At 65.4% G+C, this 21,665-nt stretch overlaps 3 protein-coding genes across 8 annotated transcripts; 2 read left to right on the top strand and 1 right to left on the bottom strand.

The window, feature by feature from the left end:
• Positions 1-488: 488 nt before the first annotated feature.
• On the bottom strand, positions 489-7,634 carry LOC141936956 (class II histocompatibility antigen, M alpha chain). 2 transcript variants are annotated; one of them, XM_074854372.1, is made up of 5 exons: positions 6,231-7,634; positions 2,495-2,755; positions 885-1,166; positions 683-808; positions 489-560 (listed from the first exon to the last, which is right to left on the bottom strand). In XM_074854372.1, exons 1-5 carry the CDS (start codon positions 6,703-6,705, stop codon positions 556-558), a joined length of 1,149 nt encoding a protein of 382 aa, XP_074710473.1. In that variant the 5' UTR covers positions 6,706-7,634; the 3' UTR covers positions 489-555. The 2 variants fall into 2 exon arrangements, with proteins under 2 accessions (XP_074710473.1, XP_074710474.1); XM_074854373.1 differs by lacking the exon at positions 6,231-7,634 and adding an exon at positions 4,819-4,912.
• Positions 7,635-7,732: 98 nt separating this feature from the next.
• Positions 7,733-15,665, top strand: BRD2 (bromodomain containing 2). 4 transcript variants are annotated; one of them, XM_074854353.1, is made up of 12 exons: positions 7,733-8,789; positions 9,986-10,286; positions 11,356-11,493; positions 11,577-11,718; positions 11,837-12,048; positions 12,150-12,521; positions 12,629-12,757; positions 12,849-13,103; positions 13,255-13,418; positions 13,662-13,975; positions 14,056-14,178; positions 14,262-15,665. In XM_074854353.1, the coding sequence occupies exons 1-12, from the start codon at positions 8,761-8,763 to the stop codon at positions 14,390-14,392; spliced, it is 2,310 nt and encodes a 769-aa protein (XP_074710454.1). In that variant the 5' UTR covers positions 7,733-8,760; the 3' UTR covers positions 14,393-15,665. The 4 variants fall into 4 exon arrangements, with proteins under 4 accessions (XP_074710454.1, XP_074710452.1, XP_074710455.1 ...); XM_074854351.1 differs by having other exon boundaries at positions 7,795-8,789; positions 13,216-13,418; XM_074854354.1 differs by lacking the exon at positions 7,733-8,789 and adding an exon at positions 10,847-10,955 and having other exon boundaries at positions 10,123-10,286; positions 13,216-13,418.
• A 3,009-nt stretch (positions 15,666-18,674) lies between these two features.
• Positions 18,675-20,849, top strand: LOC141936961 (class II histocompatibility antigen, B-L beta chain-like). Of its 2 annotated transcripts, none has more exons than XM_074854393.1 (6): positions 18,675-18,930; positions 19,293-19,439; positions 19,844-20,125; positions 20,208-20,314; positions 20,392-20,415; positions 20,586-20,849. In XM_074854393.1, the coding sequence occupies exons 1-6, from the start codon at positions 18,699-18,701 to the stop codon at positions 20,592-20,594; spliced, it is 801 nt and encodes a 266-aa protein (XP_074710494.1). In that variant the 5' UTR covers positions 18,675-18,698; the 3' UTR covers positions 20,595-20,849. The 2 variants fall into 2 exon arrangements, with proteins under 2 accessions (XP_074710494.1, XP_074710493.1); XM_074854392.1 differs by having other exon boundaries at positions 18,679-18,930; positions 19,293-19,562.
• The last annotated feature ends 816 nt before the right edge of the window (positions 20,850-21,665 follow it).

The raw sequence follows: 21,665 nt of genomic DNA, 5'->3' as shown, positions 1-21,665 counted from the left end.
CCCCCCCCCCAAAACCAGGAAGGCGCCTCCGGGGCGGGACAGACGTGGGGGTGCACCAAGGGGGGGGGTGTCCCCCAAAACCCGCTGCACCCCCATGCGTGTGTGTGTGTCCTACCTGTCCCCCGGCAGCTCAGCACCAGCCCCAGCACCCCCAGCACCCCCATTTCTGGGCACAGGCCGGCTCCTTCCTCCTCCTCCTCCCCCCCCCAAAAAAAACCCACCCTGGGGGTGGTGCTTCGGGGGGGTGCAACCTGGCTGAACCCCAATATTAGCCAGCGGAGAAGCCACCCCTGTGTGTGTCCCCCCCCCCCCCGTTGCACCCTTTAGCAGTGGGAAAACTGAGGCACGTCCCTGCGGAACAACTTTTTTTTTTTTGGGGGGGGGGGGGGGCGGATACGTGATGCAGCTCAACCCCAATATTAGACAGCGGAGAAGCCACCGCCGCGGCGCTGGGGGGGGACACACACACACAGACGAGGACACGGGGCGCAGCCGCCAACGAGGGGTTTAATTGCTCCACTCCTGCGCCGAGCTGCGCCGGCCTCTGCGCCGCGCTCAACCTAAGGGGGGGGGGACACACACAAAAGAGGGGATTTGGTGATGCCCTCCCCCCCCCACGCGCCCCCACCCCATAATTTTTGGGGTGTCCCCCCCCCCCCCCCCCGCCGTGTCCGGGCCGTACCGTGGGTGCTCCGTCGCGCCGCCCAGCACATGGCGGCGCCGAGAAGCGCCAAGAGGACGCCCAAGGCCATGGCGGCGCCGCACAGCGCCGTCTCCAGCACCTCGTCGGGGTCGGGGTTTTGGGGGACTAAAAAAGGGGGGTGGGGGGTCACAACCAGCCCCGGTGTGTCCCCCCAGTGTCCCCTCAGTGTCCCCGCGCTCACCCCAGTAGGTGATGATGGAGGAGTTGTTGGCTTCTTGGGTGACGACGCAAGCGTAGACGTCACCGGCGTTGGGTGTCACCGGCAGGTAGGAGAAGCGGACGAAGGCCAGGTCGGCCGTGGGGGTGTAGTGGGTGTGGGTGACATCTCGGGTGACGGGGACACCGTCCACCTGCCACGTGATCTCCACCGCCGGCGGGAAGATGTTACTCACCATACACACCAGGGTGGTGGGTTCACCCAACGCCGGCGGTGGCACCGGGAAGATGTCGGCCACTGGGATGCCTGCGGGGGGTTGGGAAGGGACGAGGTGGGGCAGGATGATGGGGAGGGGGGGGGGGAAGGGACCTTGGAAGTCACCTGGGCCACAAGCGGGGCCACCTCCAACCAGATCTGGTTGCCCAAAGTTGCATCCGTAATATCATAGAAGGGTTGGGGTTGGAAGAGACCTTGGTTGGTCAACTAGGTCATGAGTTGGGCCACCTCCAACCACATCTGGTTGCCCAAAGCCCCGTCTATGGCATCTCAGAAGGGTTTGGAGTTGGAAAAGACCTTGGAAGGTCACCTGGGCCACAAGTTGGGCCACCTCCAACCAGATCTGGTTGCCCAAAGCTCCATCCATGGCTTTTCAGAAGGGTTTGGGTTGGAAGAGACCTTGGAAGGTCAACTACGTCATGAGTTGGGCCACCTCCAACCAGATCTGGTTGCCCAAAGCCCCGTCTATGGCATGTCAGAAGGGTGTGGGGTTGGAAGGGACCTTGGAACGTCAACTAGGCCATGAGTGGGGCCACCATCAACCAGATCTGGTTGCCCAAAGCTGCGTCCATAATATCATAGAAGGGTTTGGGTTGGAAGAGCCCTTGGAAGGTCACCTGGGCCATGAGTAGGGCCATCTCCAAGCAGATCTGGTTGCCCAAAGACCCATCTGTGGCATCTCAGAAGGGTTTGGACTTGGAAGGGACCTTAGAAGGTCAACGAGGTCATGAGTGGGGCCACCTCCAACCAGATCTGGTTGCCCAAAGCCCTGTCCAACCTGACCTTGAATGGCCCCAGAGCGGGTGGCACTGAGGGTGCCCTCAGCCAGGCTGGGTCTTTGGTTGCCACCACCCACCCAATTCCTGATCCACCAACTCCAACTGGGAGAGGAGGTTGTCGGGGACCACATCAAAGGGACGATGGTGGCACATGTCACCAATGATCTGGAGCCGTACTGGTCCCAGTATGGACCCCTGGAGCCACCAGTTGCCACTGGTCTCCATCCAGACATGGAGCCATTGACCACGACTCTTTGGTGGCCACCACCCACCCAATTCCTCACCCCCCAACTCCAACTGGGAGAGGAGGTTGGGAGGCACCACGTCAAAAGGACAATGGTGGCACATGTCACTGGCAATCTGGAGCCGTACTGGTCCCAGTATGGACCCCTGAGGGCCACCAGTTGCCACTGGTCTCCATCCAGACATGGAGCCATTGACCACGACTCTTTGGTGGCCACCACCCACCCAATTCCTCACCCCCCAACTCCAACTGGGAGAGGAGGATGTTGGGGACCACGTCAATGGTGGCCGCTGGCGAGCAGGGCCGGTGGCCACGCCAGCCCCACCTTCACCTACCCTTGGCCTCGGGCAGGAGGCCGGTGGCCATGTTCGTGATGGCCCGGCGCAGGTTCTGGCAGAACGTGGCGTCGCGGAGGAGCTGGTCGGGGGGTTCCAGGGCCGGGGGCCACGGGGGGAAGTCGGGCAGCCGCGGGGTCCAGCGGGCGCCGGGGAAGTCGAACCAGAAGAGCTGGTCGTCGTCGAAGGTCAAGGTCAGCCCCAGCGAGGGCATGTCCGGCTGGCAGAAGAGCACCTCGGCCAGAGCGTGCGCCGGCGGCTCTGCGGGCAGGGCAGGGTGAGGGCAGGGGTGCGGGCAGGGAGGGGGTGCGGGCAGGGGTAAGGGCAGGAGGGGGTAAGGGCAGGGGTGCAGGCAAGAGGACAGGCAGGGAGGGGGTAAGGGCAGGGTAAGGGTGGGAGGGGGTAAGGGCAAGGTGAGGGCAGGGGTGCAGGCAGGGAGGGGTTAAGGGCAGGGTAAGGGCGGGGGGTAAGGGCAGGGGTGCAGGCAGGAGTACAGGCAGGGAAGGGGTAAGGGCAGGGTTAAGGGCAGGAGGGGGGTAAGGGTGGGGGTGCAGGCAGGGAGTGGGTGCAGGCGGGGGGTACAGGCAGGAGGGTGCCTGGCACTGTCATGGAGAGAGTGCAGGCAGGGGGTGCAGGCAGGAGGGGGTAAGGGCAGGGGTGCAGGCAGGGTTGCGGATTGCGGACGGGGGGGTGCAGGAGAGGGTAAGGGCAGGGGGTACAGGCAGGGGTGCAGGCAGGAGGGGGTGCAGGCAGGGGTATGGGCAGGAGGGGGTGAAGGCAGGGGTACAGGAAGGGGTGCAGGCAGGGGTATGGGCAAGGGGTGAAGGCAGGAGGGGGTACAGGCAGGGGTACAGGCAGGAGGGGGTGCAGGCAGGGGTATGGGCAAGGGGTGAAGGCAGGGGTGCGGGCAGGGGTACAGGCAGGGGTACGGGCAAGGGGTGAAGGCAGGAGGGGGTACAGGCAGGGGTACAGGCAGGAGGGGGTGCAGGCAGGGGTGCGGGCAGGTGGGGTGCAGGCAGGGGTGCGGGCAGGAGGGGTGCAGGCAGGGGTGCGGGCAGGGGTACAGGCAGGGGTACGGGCAGGGGGTGAAGGCAGGAGGGGGTGCAGGCAGGGGTGCGGGCAGGGGTACAGGCAGGCCCCTGCCTGCATGGTGGGCAGGGGTCGAAGGCCGCGTGGGCACACGCTCACCGTGCGAGGACACGCGCGTGACGCAGGTGTGTGCCCCAGTGCACGACCCCCCCGGCACTAGTGAACCCCCCCACAACCCCCCACAACCCCCCACACTACTGCAGCCCCCTTGCACTACTGCACCCCCCCACAACCCCCCTTGCACTCCCCTTGCACTATTGCATCCCCCTTGCACTAGTGCACCCCCCACCCCACCCACAACCCCCCTCGCACTCCCCTTGCACTACTGCACCCCCCTTGCACTTCTGCACCCCCACCCTACCCACAACCCTTTTGCACGAGCGCCCAACCCCCCTTGCACTAGTGAACCCCCCCACAACCCCTTGCACTACTGCACCCCCCACCCCACCCACAACCCCCCTTGCACTCCCCCTGCACTCCTGCACCCCCCTTGCACTAGTGAATCCCCCCACAACCCCTCGCACCATTGCACCCCCCTTGCACTAGTGCACCCCCCACCCCACCCCCAACCCCCTTGCACTCCCCTTGCACTATTGCACCCCACACACCCCCTTGTGCTCCCCTTGCACCATTGCACCCTCCCTTGCACTCCTGCACCCCCCTTGCACTAGTGCACCTCCCCTTGCACTATTGCACCCCCCACCCCACCCACAACCTCCCCTTGCACCCCCCTTGCACTATTGCACCCTCCCTTGCACTCCTGCACCCCCCTTGCACTAGTGCACCTCCCCTTGCACTATTGCACCCCCCACCCCACCCACAACCTCCCCTTGCACCCCCCTTGCACTACTGCACCCCACACACCCCCTTGTGCTCCCCTTGCACCATTGCACCCTCCCTTGCACTCCTGCACCCCCCTTGCACTAGTGCACCTCCCCTTGCACTATTGCACCCCCCACCCCACCCACAACCTCCCCTTGCACCCCCCTTGCACTATTGCACCCTCCCTTGCACTCCTGCACCCCCCTTGCACTAGTGCACCTCCCCTTGCACTATTGCACCCCCCACCCCACCCACAACCTCCCCTTGCACCCCCCTTGCACTATTGCACCCCCCTTGCACTCCTGCACCCCCCTTGCACTAGTGCACCCCCCACCCCACCCACAACCCCCCCTTGCACCCCCCTTGCACTCGCCCCCCCCCCGCACACGTGTCCCCGCCCCCTGACCTCGTACCGTGGGTGCCGGCGGCGCCCAGCGCCCCCCACAGGCTCCCCCACAGGACCCCCCACAGCGCCGCCAGCCCCCCGCTGCCTCCCGCCGCACCCATCGCTGCCTCCGGCACCCACTGGGTGCTGCCGGGTGCGGACCCGGCCCGGCCGCGGCGCCAATGGCGGGGCCCGGCCCCCCCCCGTCACGCGTTGCTGGGGAGAAGGGCCCCGCGCGGCGCCCGGACCCGGCGGGGCCTAATTACGGGCGCTGGTTAATTAGGGGAGGAGGATGAGCCCCCCCCCGCCGTGTGTGTGTCTGTGTGTGTGTCTGTGTGTGTGTGTGTGTGTCCCACGTCCACGCGGGGTGTTGCTGCTGGGGGGGGGGGGGGGGGGGAGGCACGACGTGGCGGTGCCGGTGCTGCAACACCCCACTGCACCCGCTGCACTCACTGCACCCACCCCACTGCACCCGCTGCACCTGCTGCACCCGCCCCACTGCACTCACTGCACCCACCCCACTGCACCCACTGCACCCGCTGCACTCACTGCACCCACCCCACTGCACCCGCTGCACCTGCCCCACTGCACTCACTGCACCCACCCCACTGCACCTGCTGCACCTGCTGCACCCACCCCACTGCACCCACTGCACCTGCTGCACTCACTGCATCCACTGCACCCACCCCACTGCACCCATGGCATCCACTGCACCTGCTGCACCCACCCCACTGCACCCACTGCACCCGCTGCACCCACTGCAGCCACCCCACTGCACCCGCTGCACCCACTGCATGCGCTTCATCTTGCACTGAACCCGCTGCACCCACTGAACCCACTGCACCCACTGCATGCACGGCACTTGATGCATGCGCTGCCCCCACTGCATCTTGCACTGCACCCACTGCCCCCACTGCATCTTGCACTGCACCCACTGCCCCCACTGCATCTTGCACCGCACTCACTGCACCCACTGCACGCACTGCATCTGCTGCACCCACTGCACGCGCTGGGCTTGCTGCAGGCACAGTATCTGCTGCACACACTGCATCTTGCGCTGCACTCGCTGCGCTCACTGCGTGTGCTTCACCTCGCCACACGCACTGCACCCACTGCACCCACTGCACCCGCTGCACCCGCTGCACGCGCTGGGCTTGCTGCAGGCGCTGCATCTGCTGCACGCACTGCATCTTGCACTGCGCTCGCTGCATGCGCTTCCCTTTGCCGCATGCGCTGCATCTGCTGCATGTGCTGCACTTCGCTGCACGCACTGCACCCACTGCACCCACTGCACCCCCTGCGCCCCCCCTGGCACCCTGCGCACCCCCGGTCCCGCACGCTGCCCCCCCCGCGCCGCTGCGCACCCCCCCCCCCCCAAGAGTGGGCGCAGGGACTTGCTGCAAACCCCCCCCCCGCCTTCCATGGGTGCTCCCCCCATACCTGACACCCCCACAATGCCGTGGCCCCCCCCCCCACCCTGTGGGCGCACCCACTGCACTGTCACGGCCCCCCGTGGGTGCACCCCCGGATCGCAGCCGCTGCAGCAGCCCCGCAGCGCGCATGCGCTGCGCCCCCCGCCTCTTTGCGCGGGGCCGGCACTAGGACCCCGCGGAGCCCCGGGGGAGGGGGGCTTGAATGGGGCCGTGGGAAGCCGCGGGGGCCCCACGTGACGGCGAGGAGCCAATCGGAGCGCGGGTGACGTAGCGCGTGGCTCCCTTTTCTGCCCTGGGATGTTTTTTTTTTTTTTTAATCTTTTTTGCCCCCAAATCGGGGCTTTTTGGGGCGGGGGGGGGAGGGGGCGAGGAGCGGGGGCGGATGAAGCGGGACCGGGGGTCGCGGCCCCGCGTGGGGGCGGCTCAGGTGAGTGACATGTTGGGGGGGGGGGGGGGCGACCTCGCCCTTCCCCCCCCCACATTGGGGAGCGGGGGGGTGTGGGGGGAGATCACGTGTTGGTGGCGAGCTGTCAGTCAAGCGCGATCCCGCCCCCGCGGCGGCGCGCTGGCCAATGGGCGCCGAGGACGGCGGTGACGGGCAGGTGGGGCGGGAGGGCGGGGCGGCTTTGTGCGCGGCGGCGGGGGCGGCGGTTTGGGGCGAAAAGCGCCATGTTTGGGTGTTCGCGCGGGGGCGGCGGCGGGCAGGGCCCCAAGTGCTGTGTCACGGCGTGGGGGGCGGGGGGGAGAAGCGGGCAGGGACCCACCCGTGTCCTGCGAGCTCGTGTGGAGGGGGGAAGGTTGGGACCCCCCCCCCCCCTCCGTGGGGGGAGTGCGAAGGGGTTTGGGGGTTCTCGTGGGGCGACCGCGAGGGGTCGAGCACCCCCCCCCCCTCCACGGCTGGCGTGGGGGTCCCGGGGCCGCCGTGAGCCCCCTCCCCGGTGAGGAGGAGGAGGAGGGCGGGGGGGGGTGTAGCACCCGCGGTCGGGCCCCAGCCGGCGGCCACAGCAGCGGCGTGTCCGTGGGGGTTGGCGACCTCCCCGCGTGTCGTGACGGGGGGGGGCGGCGGCGATTCCCGGGTGTCCGCGGAGGGAGCCCGGTGCGGCGGGGGAAGATTGGAGGGGGGGGGGGCGAAGCGCGGCGGCGCTGGTGCTCAACCGGCCCCTGAGGCCCGCGGGACCCCCGCGAGGGGGGTGAGGGCAGGTACGGGGGTTCCCCCCCGGTGCCCGGCACCGCCGGGGGTAGCGGGGAAGCGGCGGGGCCGTCCGGAAGCGTCGCGTTCATTGTCCACCCGCGGTCGCCGCCGCCGCACAAAATGGCGCCTCCCGGCCCCGTCTCCCCCCGTCTCCGCCGCGGGGAGCGCGACAACAACCGCCAACGGCCGGTTCCGCCCGCCCGTCCCGCCCCTCACGTGACCCGCCGGCCAATCACGTCGCAACGAATGGCAGAGCCGGCCAATGGGCGGGTGAAGCGCCGGGCGGAAGGAGGGGAGGGGAGGGGAGAGGTGCGGGTGAGTGGCGTTCGGCGCGGCCAATCGGAGCGGAGCGGCGGGCTTGCCTCCGCCCAATGAGGCCGCGGTGGGCCGGGGAGGGGCGGGGGGGTGATGTCAGCGTCGCCGCCGACCAATCAGCGGCCGGCTTGTGTCTATATAAGGGCGGCCGGGGGCAGGCCGAGAGGCGCCATTTCGCTGGGACGAAGGACGGAGCGGGTCGGCCCCGGTTCGCGCGGGGGGCGGCCCCAAACCGGATCCATCCTCCGCCGGGCGGCCCAACCCCCGCCTCCGCGCTCCCGGAGGGCTCGCCGGACCCTCCCCGGCCTCCGTAGCGACCCCTGCCTGCGGCCAACGGTGAGGGGGCCCCCCCTCTCCACCCCCACCCCCCCCCCCCTCCGCTCCCGCCCTCCTCCCCTCAGGGAGCCAAGATGGAGCCCGGCCGGTGACTCCCCGTTGCAATCCGCTGTCATCCGCTTCCCGGACCGTCGCGTCCCGCCTGATTCCCGCTCTCCGCCAACGCAACCGGCTCCTCCCGAAGCGCCGAGGCTTGTATTGACCGGATCGCGCAGGATTTAGGAGCCCAGCGGGGGCTCCGAAGACGGGGACACCCCCCGCAACCCCTCCGGGCCCCCCCTTTTCGCATCCCAGCGCCCCACTACATCCCCCCCCTCCCGCCCTACAACTCCCCGCCGCCATTTTCTCCGCGTCCGCTCATGTGAAGGCCGGTGGATGATCCGGTGTCGCCGCCGCTCGCCGCCGCCGCGCCCGGCTGGAGGAGCCGCCGCCGCCGCTGCTTGAGGCCCGCCCCGCCCGGCCGCGCCCTGCCCGGGGGAGGGGAGGGGGCGCCTGGCTCGTCCCCCCTCCCCGTTGCTCGGTGATGCGCTGACGGGGGGGGGCCCCCACCGGGCCGGTACCGCCGAACCGTTCGCCGGGCAAAGTGGGGGGGTCGTCGGAGGAGACGGCGGCGGCGGGAGGTGGTGGAGGAGGAGGAGGAGGAGAAGGAGAAGAAGGACGGCCGGGACCGCGGGCCGGACACGCAGCCGCCGGCATGTTGCAGAATGTGAATCCCCAGAGCAAGTAGGTCCCGGCGCCGTGGGGGTGGCTCGGTCGGTGTCACGCGTGGGTTGTGGCCGTGACACGAAATCTTGGGGCGGGGGGGGGGGGATCCGCGGTGGTTTTGAGGGGTCGGGTTTTTGCTCCGGCTTCGCTTTTTCTGGGGACAGACAGACGGACCCCACGGGAGACGCCGCTTCCAACCCACGGTGAGGGGGTGGGGGGGGGGATTGGGGGCTCCCCCCACCCCCGTGACAGGGTCACGGGGGGGCCACCCCGCTGTCCTTTGCACTTGAGCCCGTGCCCTTGGCCCTGAGGAAAGGTCCCGCCGTGCCAGGCGCTGGGTGACAGCCACAGGGGGGGCCTGGGAGGGGACAATCACACAGGCCCGTGGGTCACAGTCACCCGTGGGTCAGCTCAGGCCAACGCGGGGGGTTCCCCAACTTCAAAAATTCGCCCAAGAGCCGGTTTTCGCCGCTGCCCGCGCGCTCCGGAAACCTCCGGAGCCTTCGCTTGGGCGCCTCGAGGGTCCCCGGTTCCACCGTGGTTTTCCTCAGCGACAAAATTTTCCTTTTTTTGTGCCTATTTCGGTACTTTCAGCCGGTGGCCGTCGCCATCAAACATCGCTCGTTGCTCTAAAACGCTGATTTTTAGCCCATAAATCAACACCAGCCATCAGTTGCGAGCGTAGCGCCGCCGCCGCCTCCCCGAGACTCCCGGGGATGGTTTTGGGTCCTCGAGAACAGGATTTTGTCCCCCCAAAATCTCAGCCCCGAGCGCTGACGTAACGTTTCCGTGGGGGGTTTCACCGCCCCGGAGCTCCCGCCGGTGGCCTCGGAAGAAACCGGTGACACCGACGAGCGTCACCGTCGCCTCGACGCGCCGTCACCCTCCTGCGCCGTCTTTTGTTTGAGGCCGAGCTTGGACCCGCGCCAACCTCCGGGTTTTTGGGTGGGGGTAAAAAAAAAAAAAAAAAAAAAATAAATGGGTTTTTGGCGAACTGGGAGTCGACGGTTTTGGGGAGATTCGATGGCGTTTTTGGAGCGCGGCGGCGGGAGCGAGAGGATTTTTGTGGGGGTTTCTCCTGGGAGCGCCGCGACCCGACGCCGTGGCGTTTTTTTTTTTTATTATTATTATTTTTTAGTTTAATTTTGAGCGGTGGGGCGGCGGAGCTGCCTCGTTAACCGTGTTTCTCCTTTTTTTTTTTTTTTTTTTTTTAGGATTCTGGGGGAGGGCAATGCCGGGCTCATGGGCCTGGCGACGGAATCGACCCCCGGCAAGAGGATCCGCAAACCCTCGCTCCTCTACGAGGGCTTCGAGAGTCCCACCATGGCGTCGGTCCCGGCCCTGCAATCCCCCCAGGTGAACCCACCTCCCCCGGAGGTTTCCAATCCCAAGAAACCGGGTCGGATCACCAACCAACTGCAATATCTGCACAAAGTGGTGATGAAAGCTCTCTGGAAACATCAATTCGCTTGGCCTTTCCGTCAACCCGTCGACGCCGTCAAATTGGGCCTGCCGGTAACGACGAGGGGGGTTGAGGGATGTGGAAGGGGTTGGGGGGTGGGGTGGGGGGGGCGGGCGGGGGGGGATGTGGGAGAAATTAGGGCGCCCCGGGGCGCGCACGAGTGTGTCTGCGCGTGTGTGTGTGTGTGTGTCCCCTTGTGTGTCCCCCCCCCACGCTGGCACGTGCAGGCAGGGGGTGTTAGGCTAAATTCTCCCCCCAAATGTGGGGTGGCCCCCACCCCAATCTTTCAGCCCCCGCCCCCCCACTCCCAGCCCCCCAAGCCTGAGGGTGCCAGGGCCGGCGCCGTTCCCCCTCCCGGGGGCTCGGTCGTAGAGATGCAGGTGCCTGGGCAGGATTTAATCACGTTCCCCCCCCCACCTCCCCAACCCCTCTCAGCCCCTTGTAGGCGTCCGGGCTGGTCTTGGGGACATCCTCAGAGCAGCTGCCACCCCCCCCTTTTTTTTTTCATCCCGATGTCCCTTACAAAAGTATGGATGAGGTGACGCAGCCGCTCTAGAGACGAACCCCGGACGCTTCCCCACCTAATCTCTTGTCCCCTGAATGCGTTTTGCAGATTCCCATCTATGAATTTAGAGAAGACATCTTGTGACCCCAATATTAAACGCCAGCCCCCCCGTGCACCTGTGGCGCCCAAGGAGTTAAAGCCCGGAGGTAATTTCCACGTAGGTTTTGCTCTTAAATTTAGCGTTAGATTTTTTTTTTATTATTATTTTTTTTTAACCACCACCGCTCCCGTCCTGCTTCTCCGACGGCGACGCCGCGGGGCGCCCGTCCCCCGTAGCGTAGGGTTCCCCCCTGCCCTGTGATTTAGGAAAACGCCCCCCCCCACGCACACACACACGCTTTTCCCCGGGAAAAGGGATTAATGAGGCTGGGGGGGATTTCTTGAAACCCCCCCCCCCCCAATTTCACCCCCTGCCTGTGCCACGAGTGAGAGCGCTGGTGTGTGAGCGGGCGGCTGGTGAGGTTGAGGGTGACACCGGGGAGGTTTGAGCGTGACAGAGCCACCGATAACATCCCTGATCGTTGAGGGGTTTTTTTGTTGTTTTATTTTTTTGCCAGGATTACCACAAAATCATCAAGCAGCCCATGGATATGGGGACAATCAAGCGCCGCTTGGAAAACAACTATTATTGGGGGGCTGCGGAGTGCATGCAGGACTTCAACACCATGTTCACCAACTGCTACATCTACAACAAGGTGAGAGCCGGGTTGGGTGTCACCAGGGAGTCCCGTGGTACCTCCTCGGTGGTTTCTGACGTCGTTTCCCGTTGTTCCTTCAGCCCACGGATGATATTGTGCTGATGGCCCAAACCTTGGAGAAGATTTTCCTGCAGAAGGTGGCTCAGATGCCTCCAGAAGAACAGGAGATCGTCGTGCCGGTGGCTAAGAACAGCCATAAGAAGGGAGCGTCCCGGGCAGCAGGTACGGTGACGTCACCCGCAGCCGGATGATTGTTCAGGTGGGGGAGACCCCAACTCCTCACTAACGGGGAGACAAGAGGGGATTGGCTTTTATTTTATTTTTTTTTTATTCAACCCAGCTCTCCTGGCGGGACTTACGGCTGCTCAACAAGTGCCGGCTGTTTCCTCGGTGTCCCACACCGCCGTCTACACCCCCAGCCCCGACATCCCAACCACCATCGTCAACATTCCCCACCCTTCCGTCATCTCCGCGCCGCTCCTCAAGTCGCTGCACTCCACCTCCTCCCCGGCCGTCCTGGCTGCGCCCGCTCCCACCCAGCCCGTGGCCAAGGTACGAGGAGAAAATTCACCTCCCTCCGGCTGATTTTTTTTTTTCCCTTTTTTGCAACCTCACGGTGTGTTTTTATGGTTTTTCTTTGGTTTTTTCGCTAGAAAAAGGGCGTGAAGCGGAAAGCCGACACCACCACCCCCACCACCACGGCCATCATCGCCACCAGCGGAGAGTCCTCGCCCTCGGCCACGCTGCTGGAAGCCAAAGCGGCCAAAATCCCCGCCCGACGGGAGAGCGGCCGCCCCATCAAACCCCCCAAGAAAGATTTACCGGATTCACAACAGCATCAAACCTCTAAAAAGGGCAAATTATCGGAACAGCTCAAATACTGCAACGGGATCCTCAAGGAGCTGCTTTCCAAGAAACACGCGGCCTACGCTTGGCCCTTCTACAAACCCGTCGACGCCTCGGCCCTGGGGCTGCACGACTACCACGAGATCATCAAGCACCCCATGGACCTCAGCACCATCAAGGTGGGGCCGCTGGAGTTTTTTGGGGGGGTTCTGGGGCTTTTTTTGTGTGTGGCTTCCCCCGTTCCAACCGATTTTTTTTTTTTTTTTTTTTTTTCTCCTCCCCGCAGCGGAAGATGGAGAACCGGGACTACCACGACGCTCAAGAATTCGCCGCCGACGTCCGGTTAATGTTCTCCAACTGCTACAAATACAACCCCCCCGACCACGACGTGGTGGCCATGGCTCGTAAACTGCAGGTGAGCAGGGTAACCCCCCCCCCATCCCCTAAATCCCACCAAAATAACCCCCCTCCCCGATTTTCCACGCTCACCCCGTTCCCCCTCGCAGGACGTTTTCGAGTTCAGCTACGCCAAGATGCCGGATGAACCGCAGGACTCCAGCCCGCCCTCGGTGTCGGCTCCTCTTGCCGGTGCCCTCTCCAAATCCTCCTCCGAGGAATCTTCCAGCGATGAAGATGAGGATGATGAGGACGACGAAGACGACGACGAGGACGAAAGCAGCAGCGAAAGCTCTTCGGAGAGCGAGGAGAGCTCCGACTCGGAGGAGGAACGCGCCAACCGCTTGGCCGAGCTGCAGGAGCAGGTGAGGGGTCGGAGCAGGGTCCACGCTGTCCCCCCCCCACCCACCCACCAAACCCCCCCCCCCCCAGCCCCGCTCCCCGTGTCCTCCTCACCCCCCCTGTCTCCCCCCACAGCTGCGGGCCGTGCACGAGCAGCTGGCTGCCCTCTCACAGGGCCCCGTTTCCAAACCTAAAAAGAAGCGAGAAAAGAAAAAAAAGAAGAAATCTGAAAAGCACAAACCTCGGGGAGGCGACGAGGAAGCCCGGGCGCGTCAGGCCCAGCTCCGTAAAGCCAAAAAAGCCGGCGGCGGCGGCGGGGGAGGCGGCGGCAGCTCCAAGTGAGTGCGGCGGGGGGGGGGGTGTTTATTTTTGGGGTGCTGCTATTTTTGGGGTGAATCAAGCGCCTGTGATGACTCTTTCCCCGGCGGAGCGACCGTGGCGAGGAAACAATCACAACAAGCCAAACCCTGTCTGAGCGCTGTGACCCCCACGGGAGGGGATTTATTATATTATTTTATCTTTTTTAGCAGCTTTTCACGCCGCGGCGTGATTTTTTTTTTATTATTATTTTCTCCCCGCAGGAATTCCTCGAAAAAAGCAGCGAAAGCGGCGCTGCCCCCTCCGCCGGCGCTTTACGATTCCGAAGAAGAAGAAGAGAGCAAACCCATGACTTACGATGAAAAACGTCAACTCAGTTTAGACATCAACAAATTACCGGGTGAAAAATTAGGCCGGGTGGTTCACATCATCCAATCGCGGGAACCTTCCCTCCGCGATTCCAACCCCGAAGAGATCGAAATCGATTTCGAAACCCTCAAACCTTCCACGCTGCGGGAGCTGGAACGTTACGTCCTCTCCTGCTTGCGGAAAAAACCCCGCAAGCCCTACAGCGAAAGTAAGCGCCGCCCTGAAGCTTATTAATTATTTTTTTTTTGGGGCGGGTTGAGCCTAAATTAATTTATTTTTTTTTTATAGCCATGAAGAAGCCGGTGGGGAAGACGAAAGAGGAGCTGGCGCTGGAGAAGAAGCGGGAGCTGGAGAAGCGGCTGCAAGATGTCAGCGGCCAACTCAACTCCACCAAGAAGCCCCCCAAGAAGGGTGAGTGCTGGTTTTCTTTTTTATTAATCAGATATTTATCCCAGATTGTGCCTAAATCGCCGCCTTTTTGGGTTATTTTGCAGCCAACGAGAAACCGGAATCGGCTCAACAAGTGGCTGTTTCCCGCCTCAGCGCCTCCAGTTCCAGTTCGGATTCCAGTAGCTCCAGTTCCAGTTCCTCCTCTTCGGACACCAGCGATTCGGATTCGGGTTAGAGGTGGGGGGGGGGACACCCACACACACACCCACACACACGGCGTTGAAGCTCCCCCCCCCCGCGCCCCCCCCCCCCCCCCCCCAGCCCCCCAAAACCCCCCTTCCACAGCGGCGGCTACCGGGTGGAAGCGCCGGGCAAGTTCGGAAAAGGTTCTGCTGGCCCGGACCCAGGTTGAACCGGACTCTTGAGGGGCCTCCACTTGGCAAGAGACCCCCCCCCCAGGGTGAAATTTGGGGGGGGGGGGGGTGTTATAGGAGAAACTCCCTCCCTGGGGGGGGAAATTGGGGGGTATGGGGGAGCCCCCCCCCACGCCGCTGCCTGAACGGACTCTTGGGGTGCTGAGAGAGGTGGGGGGGGGGGGGGGGGGGCAGTGTTTACAGGCTGGTGTTGGGGGGGGGGCCTGGCTGCGGGGTTGGCCCCCACCCCCCCTTCCCCTCCTCCCCCTCCCCAGCAGGTTTTACTGTTTGTTGTTTTATTGGGTTTTTTTTTTTTTTTTCTTGGTTTTTTGGGGGTTTTTTTTTTCTTTCTGACTTGTGGGATTTTTTCCAAAGGGGAAAAGTTTGGGGTTTTTAAGAAAAAAACAACAAAAAAAAATACAAGAAAAAAAAAAAAAAGGAAAAACAGGAAAAAAAAAAAAAGCGCTTTTAAAAATAATTAAAAAAAAAAAATTAAAGAGGAGAAAAAAAAAAAAAAATCCCAGGGAGGGGTGGGGGGGTTGAGAGTCCCCAGTTTGCATTCACCGGCCCCTCCCCGCCCTCACCCACCCCCCCAGGGAGAAGGGGGGGGGGGGAAGCCGCCGCCCCCCCCCCCCCCCCAACCCCCCAAATTTCCCTCATCTCTGGAGGATTTTTAATTTATTTGCGCCGCGTCGTGCTGGCGGGGGGGGGGGGGGGTCCCGGGATGCGCCTTGTACATAAAAACAAAAAAAAAAGAAAAAAAAACAAAACAAAACAAAAAAAACACAAAAAAACAAACCCACCCCCCCCCCCGTCCCCCCCCCCCACCCGGCCGACGATCAGGGCAGCATGTTCCCGCGCGGGGAAGGGGGGAGGGAGGGGCCGCCTGTTTTTTACGTTGACTGTATAATTTTTTTTCTACTTTTTTTTTTTTTTTGTTGGGTTTTTTTTTTTCCTTCTCCTTCCCGCCCCCCCCCCGCCCTTTCGCGCCCCCCCCCCCTCCACTCTTTAGACCCTTAGAGCCGTGTTTTCATCTTACTGTATGTTTCGAACCTTTCGATTCTTTAACATGTAAATAAAGAAAATATTATTCGAGTTGAGCCGGGCCGCTCGGCGCGGGTTAAAAAAAAACCCCAAACCCCCCCAAAACAAACCCCCCCAGCTCCTGGGAAGCCGTTTTGCCTCTCACCAGCCACCTCTGGAGTCTCAGGTGCCCCAGCGGATCCGCTCCGGGGTATTTCTGGGCCTAGAGGTGGGATGGACGGGTTAAAAATGTCCTGAATCTTCTTTTTTTTTATTATTTTTTTAAAAAATTGGGGGTTACGTTTCCCTGATTCCCCTCAGCAGGAGCTTCATGAGTTCTCCAATCTGAGGGAGAGAGGCTGAGCAGCTTCACCCCCCAGTTCCCTTTAAGCCCTGGGGGGGGATTGAAGTGCCCCCTAGGAGCCCTGGGGGGGGTTGAAGTGCCCCCTAGGAGCTCTGGGGGGGTTGAAGTGCCCCCGACAGCCCTGGGGGGGGGTTGAAGTGCCCCCCGACAGCTCTGGGGGGGGTTGAAGTGCCCCCCGACAGCTCTGGGGGGGGTTGAAGTGCCCCCCGACAGCTCTGGGGGGGGTTGAAGTGCCCCCCGACAGCCCTGGGGGGGTTGAAGTGCCCCCTAGGAGCTCTGGGGGGGTTGAAGTGCCCCCGACAGCCCTGGGGGGGGGTTGAAGTGCCCCCCGACAGCTCTGGGGGGGGTTGAAGTGCCCCCCGACAGCTCTGGGGGGGGTTGAAGTGTCCCCCGACAGCTCTGGGGGGGGTTGAAGTGCCCCCCCGACAGCTCTGGGGGGGGTTGAAGTGCCCCCTAGGAGCTCTGGGGGGGGGGGTTGAAGTGCCCCCCCGACAGCCCTGGGGGGGTTGAAGTGCCCCCTAGGAGCTCTGGGGGGGGGGGTTGAAGTGCCCCCCGACAGCCCTGGGGGGGGTTGAAGTGCCCCCCGACAGCTCTGGGGGGGTTGAAGTGCCCCCTGTGAGGGTGGGGGGGGCCCAGGTGGGGACTGGGGGTGTCTGGGGTGGGGAGTAAGGAACCCCCCCAGGGGCTGGAGTGATTTTGGGGGTGCTGGGGGAGAACGGGGCACCCTAAAACACAGACAAGGTCAATGTGGGAGCAGGGGCAGCCCCCGCCCCCTGCACAGGAGACACCCCAGGGCCCCCCCCGCAGCGCTGGGATGGAGCATTGGGGCCACCCCACACCCCTGGCCTGGGGCAAGTGGGGCCAGTGCTGGTCCCACACGTGCCCTGGGGGGTGCTGGGAGGGGGCTCAGAGCCTGGAAGGGGGTGGGGGGGGGCAGAACTTGCCCACGCAGCAGGTCAGGACGTTGGGGTCCCCCAGCTCCACCCGGCGCTTGGGGAACATCATCCCCTCGGGGGGGGCTGGGGACACCCCAGGAGTTAGTGCTGGCCTAGAGCCTGGGCTCAGCCTGGCCCCACAGCGCCCGGGGGGGGGCAGGAAAGGCCCCACTGTGCCCCACGGGGGCCCCAAACCCCAGCGTGGGGCTGTGCTGGGTGCCCCCACTCTGTGGGGGGGGGGAGGACATAGAGGGTGTCACCAGTGAGGTCACAGGTGACCCCGAGTGAAGCGGGAGAGTCGATCTGCACGAGGACAGGGAGGGTCTGCAGAGAGACCTGGATGGGTTGGATCGGTGGCCAACGGCAACGGGATGAGCTTCACCAGGGGCAAGTGCCAGGTCCTGCCCTTGGGCCACCACAACCCCCTGCGTGGCTACAGGCTGGAGAGCTGCCAGTCAGAGAGGGACCTGGGGGGTGATTGATAACGAGCCAGCAGCGTGCCCAGGTGGCCAAGAAGGCCAATGGTATCCTGGCTTGTGGCCAGCAGGGACAGGGAAGGGATCTGACCCCTGTGCTCGGCACTGGTGAGGCCACACCTGGAGGGTTGTGTCCAGGTTTGGGCACCTCAATGCGAGAGAGATCTCGAGGGGCTGGAGCGAGGGCCCCTGGGGGGGTTTAAGGGCCGTTTGGATGAGCTGGGGGGGGATGTGGGGCAGGGGAGAACTTCAGAGTGGGGCTGAGGGTTGGACTCGATGACCCCGAGGGGCTTTTCCAACCTGAATGGTTCTGGGACTCTGACGTGTCCCCGCTGCTGCTCTGCAGAGCTCCCTGCACCCGCAGCTCAACAAGGTCCCGCGCTGGGGCAGGCACCAGACGCTCTCCTGCTTCTGCAGGTCCCCGGGGAAGATCTCGTTGGCCTCAAACGCCACCAGGAACCCCCCGTCCTCCTGCTGGGGTGCTGGAACTCAGCATGGGGGATCATGTTCCTCAGTGGCAGGAGACAGGGATGAGGGGCAGCAACTTCCTCCCGCCCCCGCCATGGCGCTGCCCCAGCGTGGGCTCCTCACCCCCCAGGGCTCCCAGCCTGGGGCCAGGGAGTGTCTGCTGGGGACAGGAGCCCCCCCTGAGCCTCTTCCCACCGCCGCAGGCTCCTGGGGCTGGAGACACGGAGCCCCTGCGGAAGGAGCCCCTGGCCCCCATCTGTGCCCCAGCTCCGTCTGGATCCTCTCCGGGTGCTTTGTCACCCTGAGGGGGGGGCCAGGGACTGTCCAGCCAGGTTGGTGGACCCCGGCCGGCTCCCAGACATGCGGTGGGGGGCTGGGGGGTCCCAGGGCACCAGCGGTCCCACCCCACAACTCAACACCCCCCTCGGTCAGACCACCGGAGCTTGTGCAAAGTGACATCCTGATGGCTGGGTGCTGCAGGGACAGTGTGACCACAAGGGACATTGGAGAGGGGCCCCCCCTTCCTGCCCCCTGCCCTGCCCCCCTGGGGTGCACCTGGGCCAATAGGAGGGAGCCCCGAGGCTGACTCGGCTGTTCCCGGGCAGAGCAGCAGCTCAGGGCACCCTGCAGAGCAAACAGACAGACGGACGCCCAGGCAGGGTCCCGCGGGGCTTCACCTTTGACCTTGGGCCCTGCACCCCCCTGCAGAGGCTGTTGGGGAGGGGGCACGTTGGGGTCGCCGAGCCCGGGGAGCCGCAGCGCTGCCTGGGGCCGGCAACCGCTGCCTGGGGGCCACTGCTCCAGCGAGGGGACAAGTGTCGGGGGGAGCCCTGCGGGGCCCGGCTCTGCCTGGTGACGGGTGATGCTGCCCAGCCTCGCTCCTCACTGGGCCTCACTGGGACTCCCAGTCGCGCACTGGGCAGGAGCGGGGCCATTCCCCGAGCGGGCAGAGTGCGGCTGGCTCGGGGGTCCCCGCACTTGCCCAGCCTCTGCTGTGTCAGCGATGGAGACTGGTCGTGTCCTGGGAGCTGGGGCCGTGCTGGTGGCACTGGTGGTGCTGGGAGCCCACGCGGCTGGTGGCGAGGAGCCCTCGGGTGAGCTCAGAGCCCCGGCACGGGGAGGCTGTTGGTGGGGATGGGCCCCCCCGTGTCCCGGGGGGCTCTGGGGTGGGGGGTGCTGCGTGTGGGGGAGACGCTCCCCCCGCTGCTGCAGCCCAGGAGCAGCCTCTGGGCTCAGCTGTGCCCCGGCTCCCTCCTGCGCCCCCTTCCCCGGGGCTCTGTCCCCCCCAGCTCTCCCCAGTGCCCAGGCTGAGAACTGGCGCCCTGGGGGGTAGGATCCCAGTGCCGGCCCTATGGTGGCTGTGGGGGTGTGGGGCTGGCCGGGAGGAGGCTGGGGATGGGGAGGGGGCTCCCTGCTGCCTCCCTGCCCCCCTGTGACAGCCTCCCTGCACACACAGGGGTTTTCCTGCGGATGGATGAGGGCGAGTGTCAGTACCTCAACGGCACCGAGCGGGTGAGGTTTGTGCTGAGGCAAATCTACAACCGGGAGCAGTTTGTGCACTTCGACAGCGACGTGGGGCTCTTTGTGGCTGACACCGCCCTGGGTGAGTTCCAAGCCCAGTACTTCAACAGCCAGCCGGATGTACTGGAGCAGGAACGGGCTGAGGTGGACAGGTTCTGCCGGCACAACTACCAGGTTGGGACCCCCTTCATCACGGAGAGGAAAGGTGAGCGTGTGGCCGCACGTTGCCCCCGGCCGGACACAAGCCGAGCCCCCGGGCTCGCAGCGGGCAGAGCGTGTCCGTGCCGTGCTGGGGCAGGGCCCCGGGCAGCCCCCGGCAAAGCCCCTGCGCCCTTCCCTGAGGGCGCGAGTCCCTCGGCCCCTCCCTGGGCACGTCCTGCGTGGGGAGCACAGGGCCAGCGCTGGGCCAGGCTGGGGGCAGGCGTGCGGGGCGGCCCCGGGGCTCTGTCCCCAGCCGCGGCCCAGCGCCCTCCCGCTCTCTCCCAGTCCCGCCCGAGGTGGAAATCTACCCCGTGCAGTCGAGCTCCCTGCCCCAGATCGACAGGCTGGTTTGTGCCGTGATGGATTTCTACCCGGCGGAGATCGAGGTGAAGTGGTTCCAGAACGGGCGGGAGGAGACGGAGCGCGTGGTGTCCACGGACGTGATCCCCAACGGAGACTGGACCTACCAGGTGCTGGTGATGCTGGAAACCACCCCGCAGCGCGGGGACACCTACACGTGCCAGGTGGAGCACGTCAGCCTGCAGCACCCCGTCAGCCAGCGCTGGGGTAAGGCCCTGCGCAGCCCCTGGGGCGGGTGGGGAGGGGGCCGGGCCCCCCCAGCCCTGACCCCCTGCTCTGGGCCCCGCAGAGCTGCAGTGGGACGGCGCCCGCAGCAAGATGCTGACGGGGGTTGGGGGCTTTGTGCTGGGGCTCATCTTCCTGGTGCTGGGGCTCGGCCTCTACGTGCGCAAGAAGGTGAGTGGGGGGACACTGGGGGGGTGGCCCCGGGGCATCTCCCACGCCCCCACTGACCTGGTCTCTCTGTGTTTCAGGGCGCCCCGATCCCCGGGCTGCAGGTACCATCCATCCCCCCCCACCCCCGCTCCCCGCTCCCTACGTGGGCCGGGCTCCCCCCCGCACCCGGGGTAGCACATCTGGCGGGAGCGTGTCCCCTGCTGGCACCGGTGCAGAGCCCTGGGGACACACCGTCCCCCGTCCTGGCGCTCACCCCCTCTTCTCCCCACAGGGCTCCTGAGCGACCTCCTGCCCCCGCAGCTCCGCTGCACCGCTGCCCGTCCTCTGCCCCCCCGCGTCACCTCTGCCTCGCACCGCCCCGGCCCGGAGCCCCCCGGCCCCGTGCTCATCCCCGGGGTCCCCCCCGTTACCCCCTCCGTCCCTCCCTGGCTCCCAGCTTGGCTGTCTCTGCTCTGGAGCCCCGGGGTCCCCAGGGCCCCCCCACGGTGGCCCTCGGCCGCTCTGGCTCTGCCTAATAAAGTGTCCCAGGAGCCGCTGTCCCTGCTCGTCTGGGTACAGGGGGGGCAGGGGGGGGCACTCCCTTCCCCAGTCCCAGGTGGCCAGGACGGGTCTCTGGGTCCTCAGCGGGATGTGGGGGGAACACACTGCGGGGGGGGTGACACCCGACATCGTACGGCCGTCTGCGCGCTGGCCCAGGGGTGGGGACGGGGCTGAGGTCTCCCACGTCCCCTCCCCTGCTCTGGTTGGTGGCTCCGTGTCCCCCTCCCGGTGCCTGACCCCGCTGGGGGGGGCGGGAGTGGGGAGCAGGGCTCTGGGGTGGGGGGTTTTGGGGGGGTCACCCCGTCCAGCCCCAGTGCAGATGGCTGCTGCCGTCCCTCTTGTAGTGCCCCGTCACGGGACACTGCCCTGCCCCCCGACACGGCACCCAGCACCCCCCGCCAGCACCCAGGCATCCTGCCCCCACCCTGCCACCGCTGCTGCCCCCCCCAGAGCCCTCCCGCAGCCCCGCCAGCCCCAAGGGCCCCCCCAGTCGCCCTGTCCCCAACCACCCCCTGTTCCCAGGACGAGCAGGGTGCGGGTGAGGCGGTGACAGAGAGACCGGGTGGTGCCAGGCTGTCCCCAAGCACCTTTCCTGCTGCTGGAAGCGCCCCAGAGCCCGGGGAGGCAGCGCCCCGCTCAGCGGATGCCCGTGGGGCTGGGCAAGGGGGCAGCGGTGGGGGGGTGGAGCGGGGTTGGGGGGCACCCTGGGCTCTGCCGCCCCCTCCCAAGAGGCCTCGCTGGCTGCGGGCGCTGTTCATGGCCTCGATGATGCTGACGATGCCCACGGCCAGGCCCAGGGTCATCCCGGGGT

This window comes from Strix uralensis, chromosome 35 (assembly GCF_047716275.1).
Source record: "Strix uralensis isolate ZFMK-TIS-50842 chromosome 35, bStrUra1, whole genome shotgun sequence".
Taxonomy (NCBI): domain Eukaryota; kingdom Metazoa; phylum Chordata; class Aves; order Strigiformes; family Strigidae; genus Strix; species Strix uralensis.
The sequence above is the reverse complement of the archived record's forward strand: the minus strand, read 5'-3'. Positions and strand labels throughout refer to the sequence as shown.

Excerpts from the sequence above, each read along its gene's own strand:
- LOC141936956 (XM_074854372.1), bottom strand. The coding sequence starts at position 6,705 with ATGTGGGGGGGGGAAGGGCGAGGTCGCCCCCCCCCCCCCCCAACATGT. Across the intron at positions 1,167-2,494 it reads CCTCCTGCCCGAGGCCAAGG|GCATCCCAGTGGCCGACATC; the intron begins GTAGGTGAAGGT and ends AACCCCCCGCAG. Across the intron at positions 809-884 it reads CTCCATCATCACCTACTGGG|TCCCCCAAAACCCCGACCCC; the intron begins GTGAGCGCGGGG and ends CCCCTTTTTTAG.
- BRD2 (XM_074854351.1), top strand. The coding sequence starts at position 8,761 with ATGTTGCAGAATGTGAATCCCCAGAGCAA. Across the intron at positions 11,719-11,836 it reads GGGAGCGTCCCGGGCAGCAG|CTCTCCTGGCGGGACTTACG; the intron begins GTACGGTGACGT and ends TATTCAACCCAG. Across the intron at positions 13,104-13,215 it reads TGGCCGAGCTGCAGGAGCAG|CTGCGGGCCGTGCACGAGCA; the intron begins GTGAGGGGTCGG and ends CTCCCCCCACAG.
- LOC141936961 (XM_074854392.1), top strand. The coding sequence starts at position 18,699 with ATGCTGCCCAGCCTCGCTCCTCACTGGGCCTCACTGGGACTCCCAGTC. Across the intron at positions 18,931-19,292 it reads TGGTGGCGAGGAGCCCTCGG|GGGTTTTCCTGCGGATGGAT; the intron begins GTGAGCTCAGAG and ends CTGCACACACAG. Across the intron at positions 19,563-19,843 it reads CTTCATCACGGAGAGGAAAG|TCCCGCCCGAGGTGGAAATC; the intron begins GTGAGCGTGTGG and ends GCTCTCTCCCAG.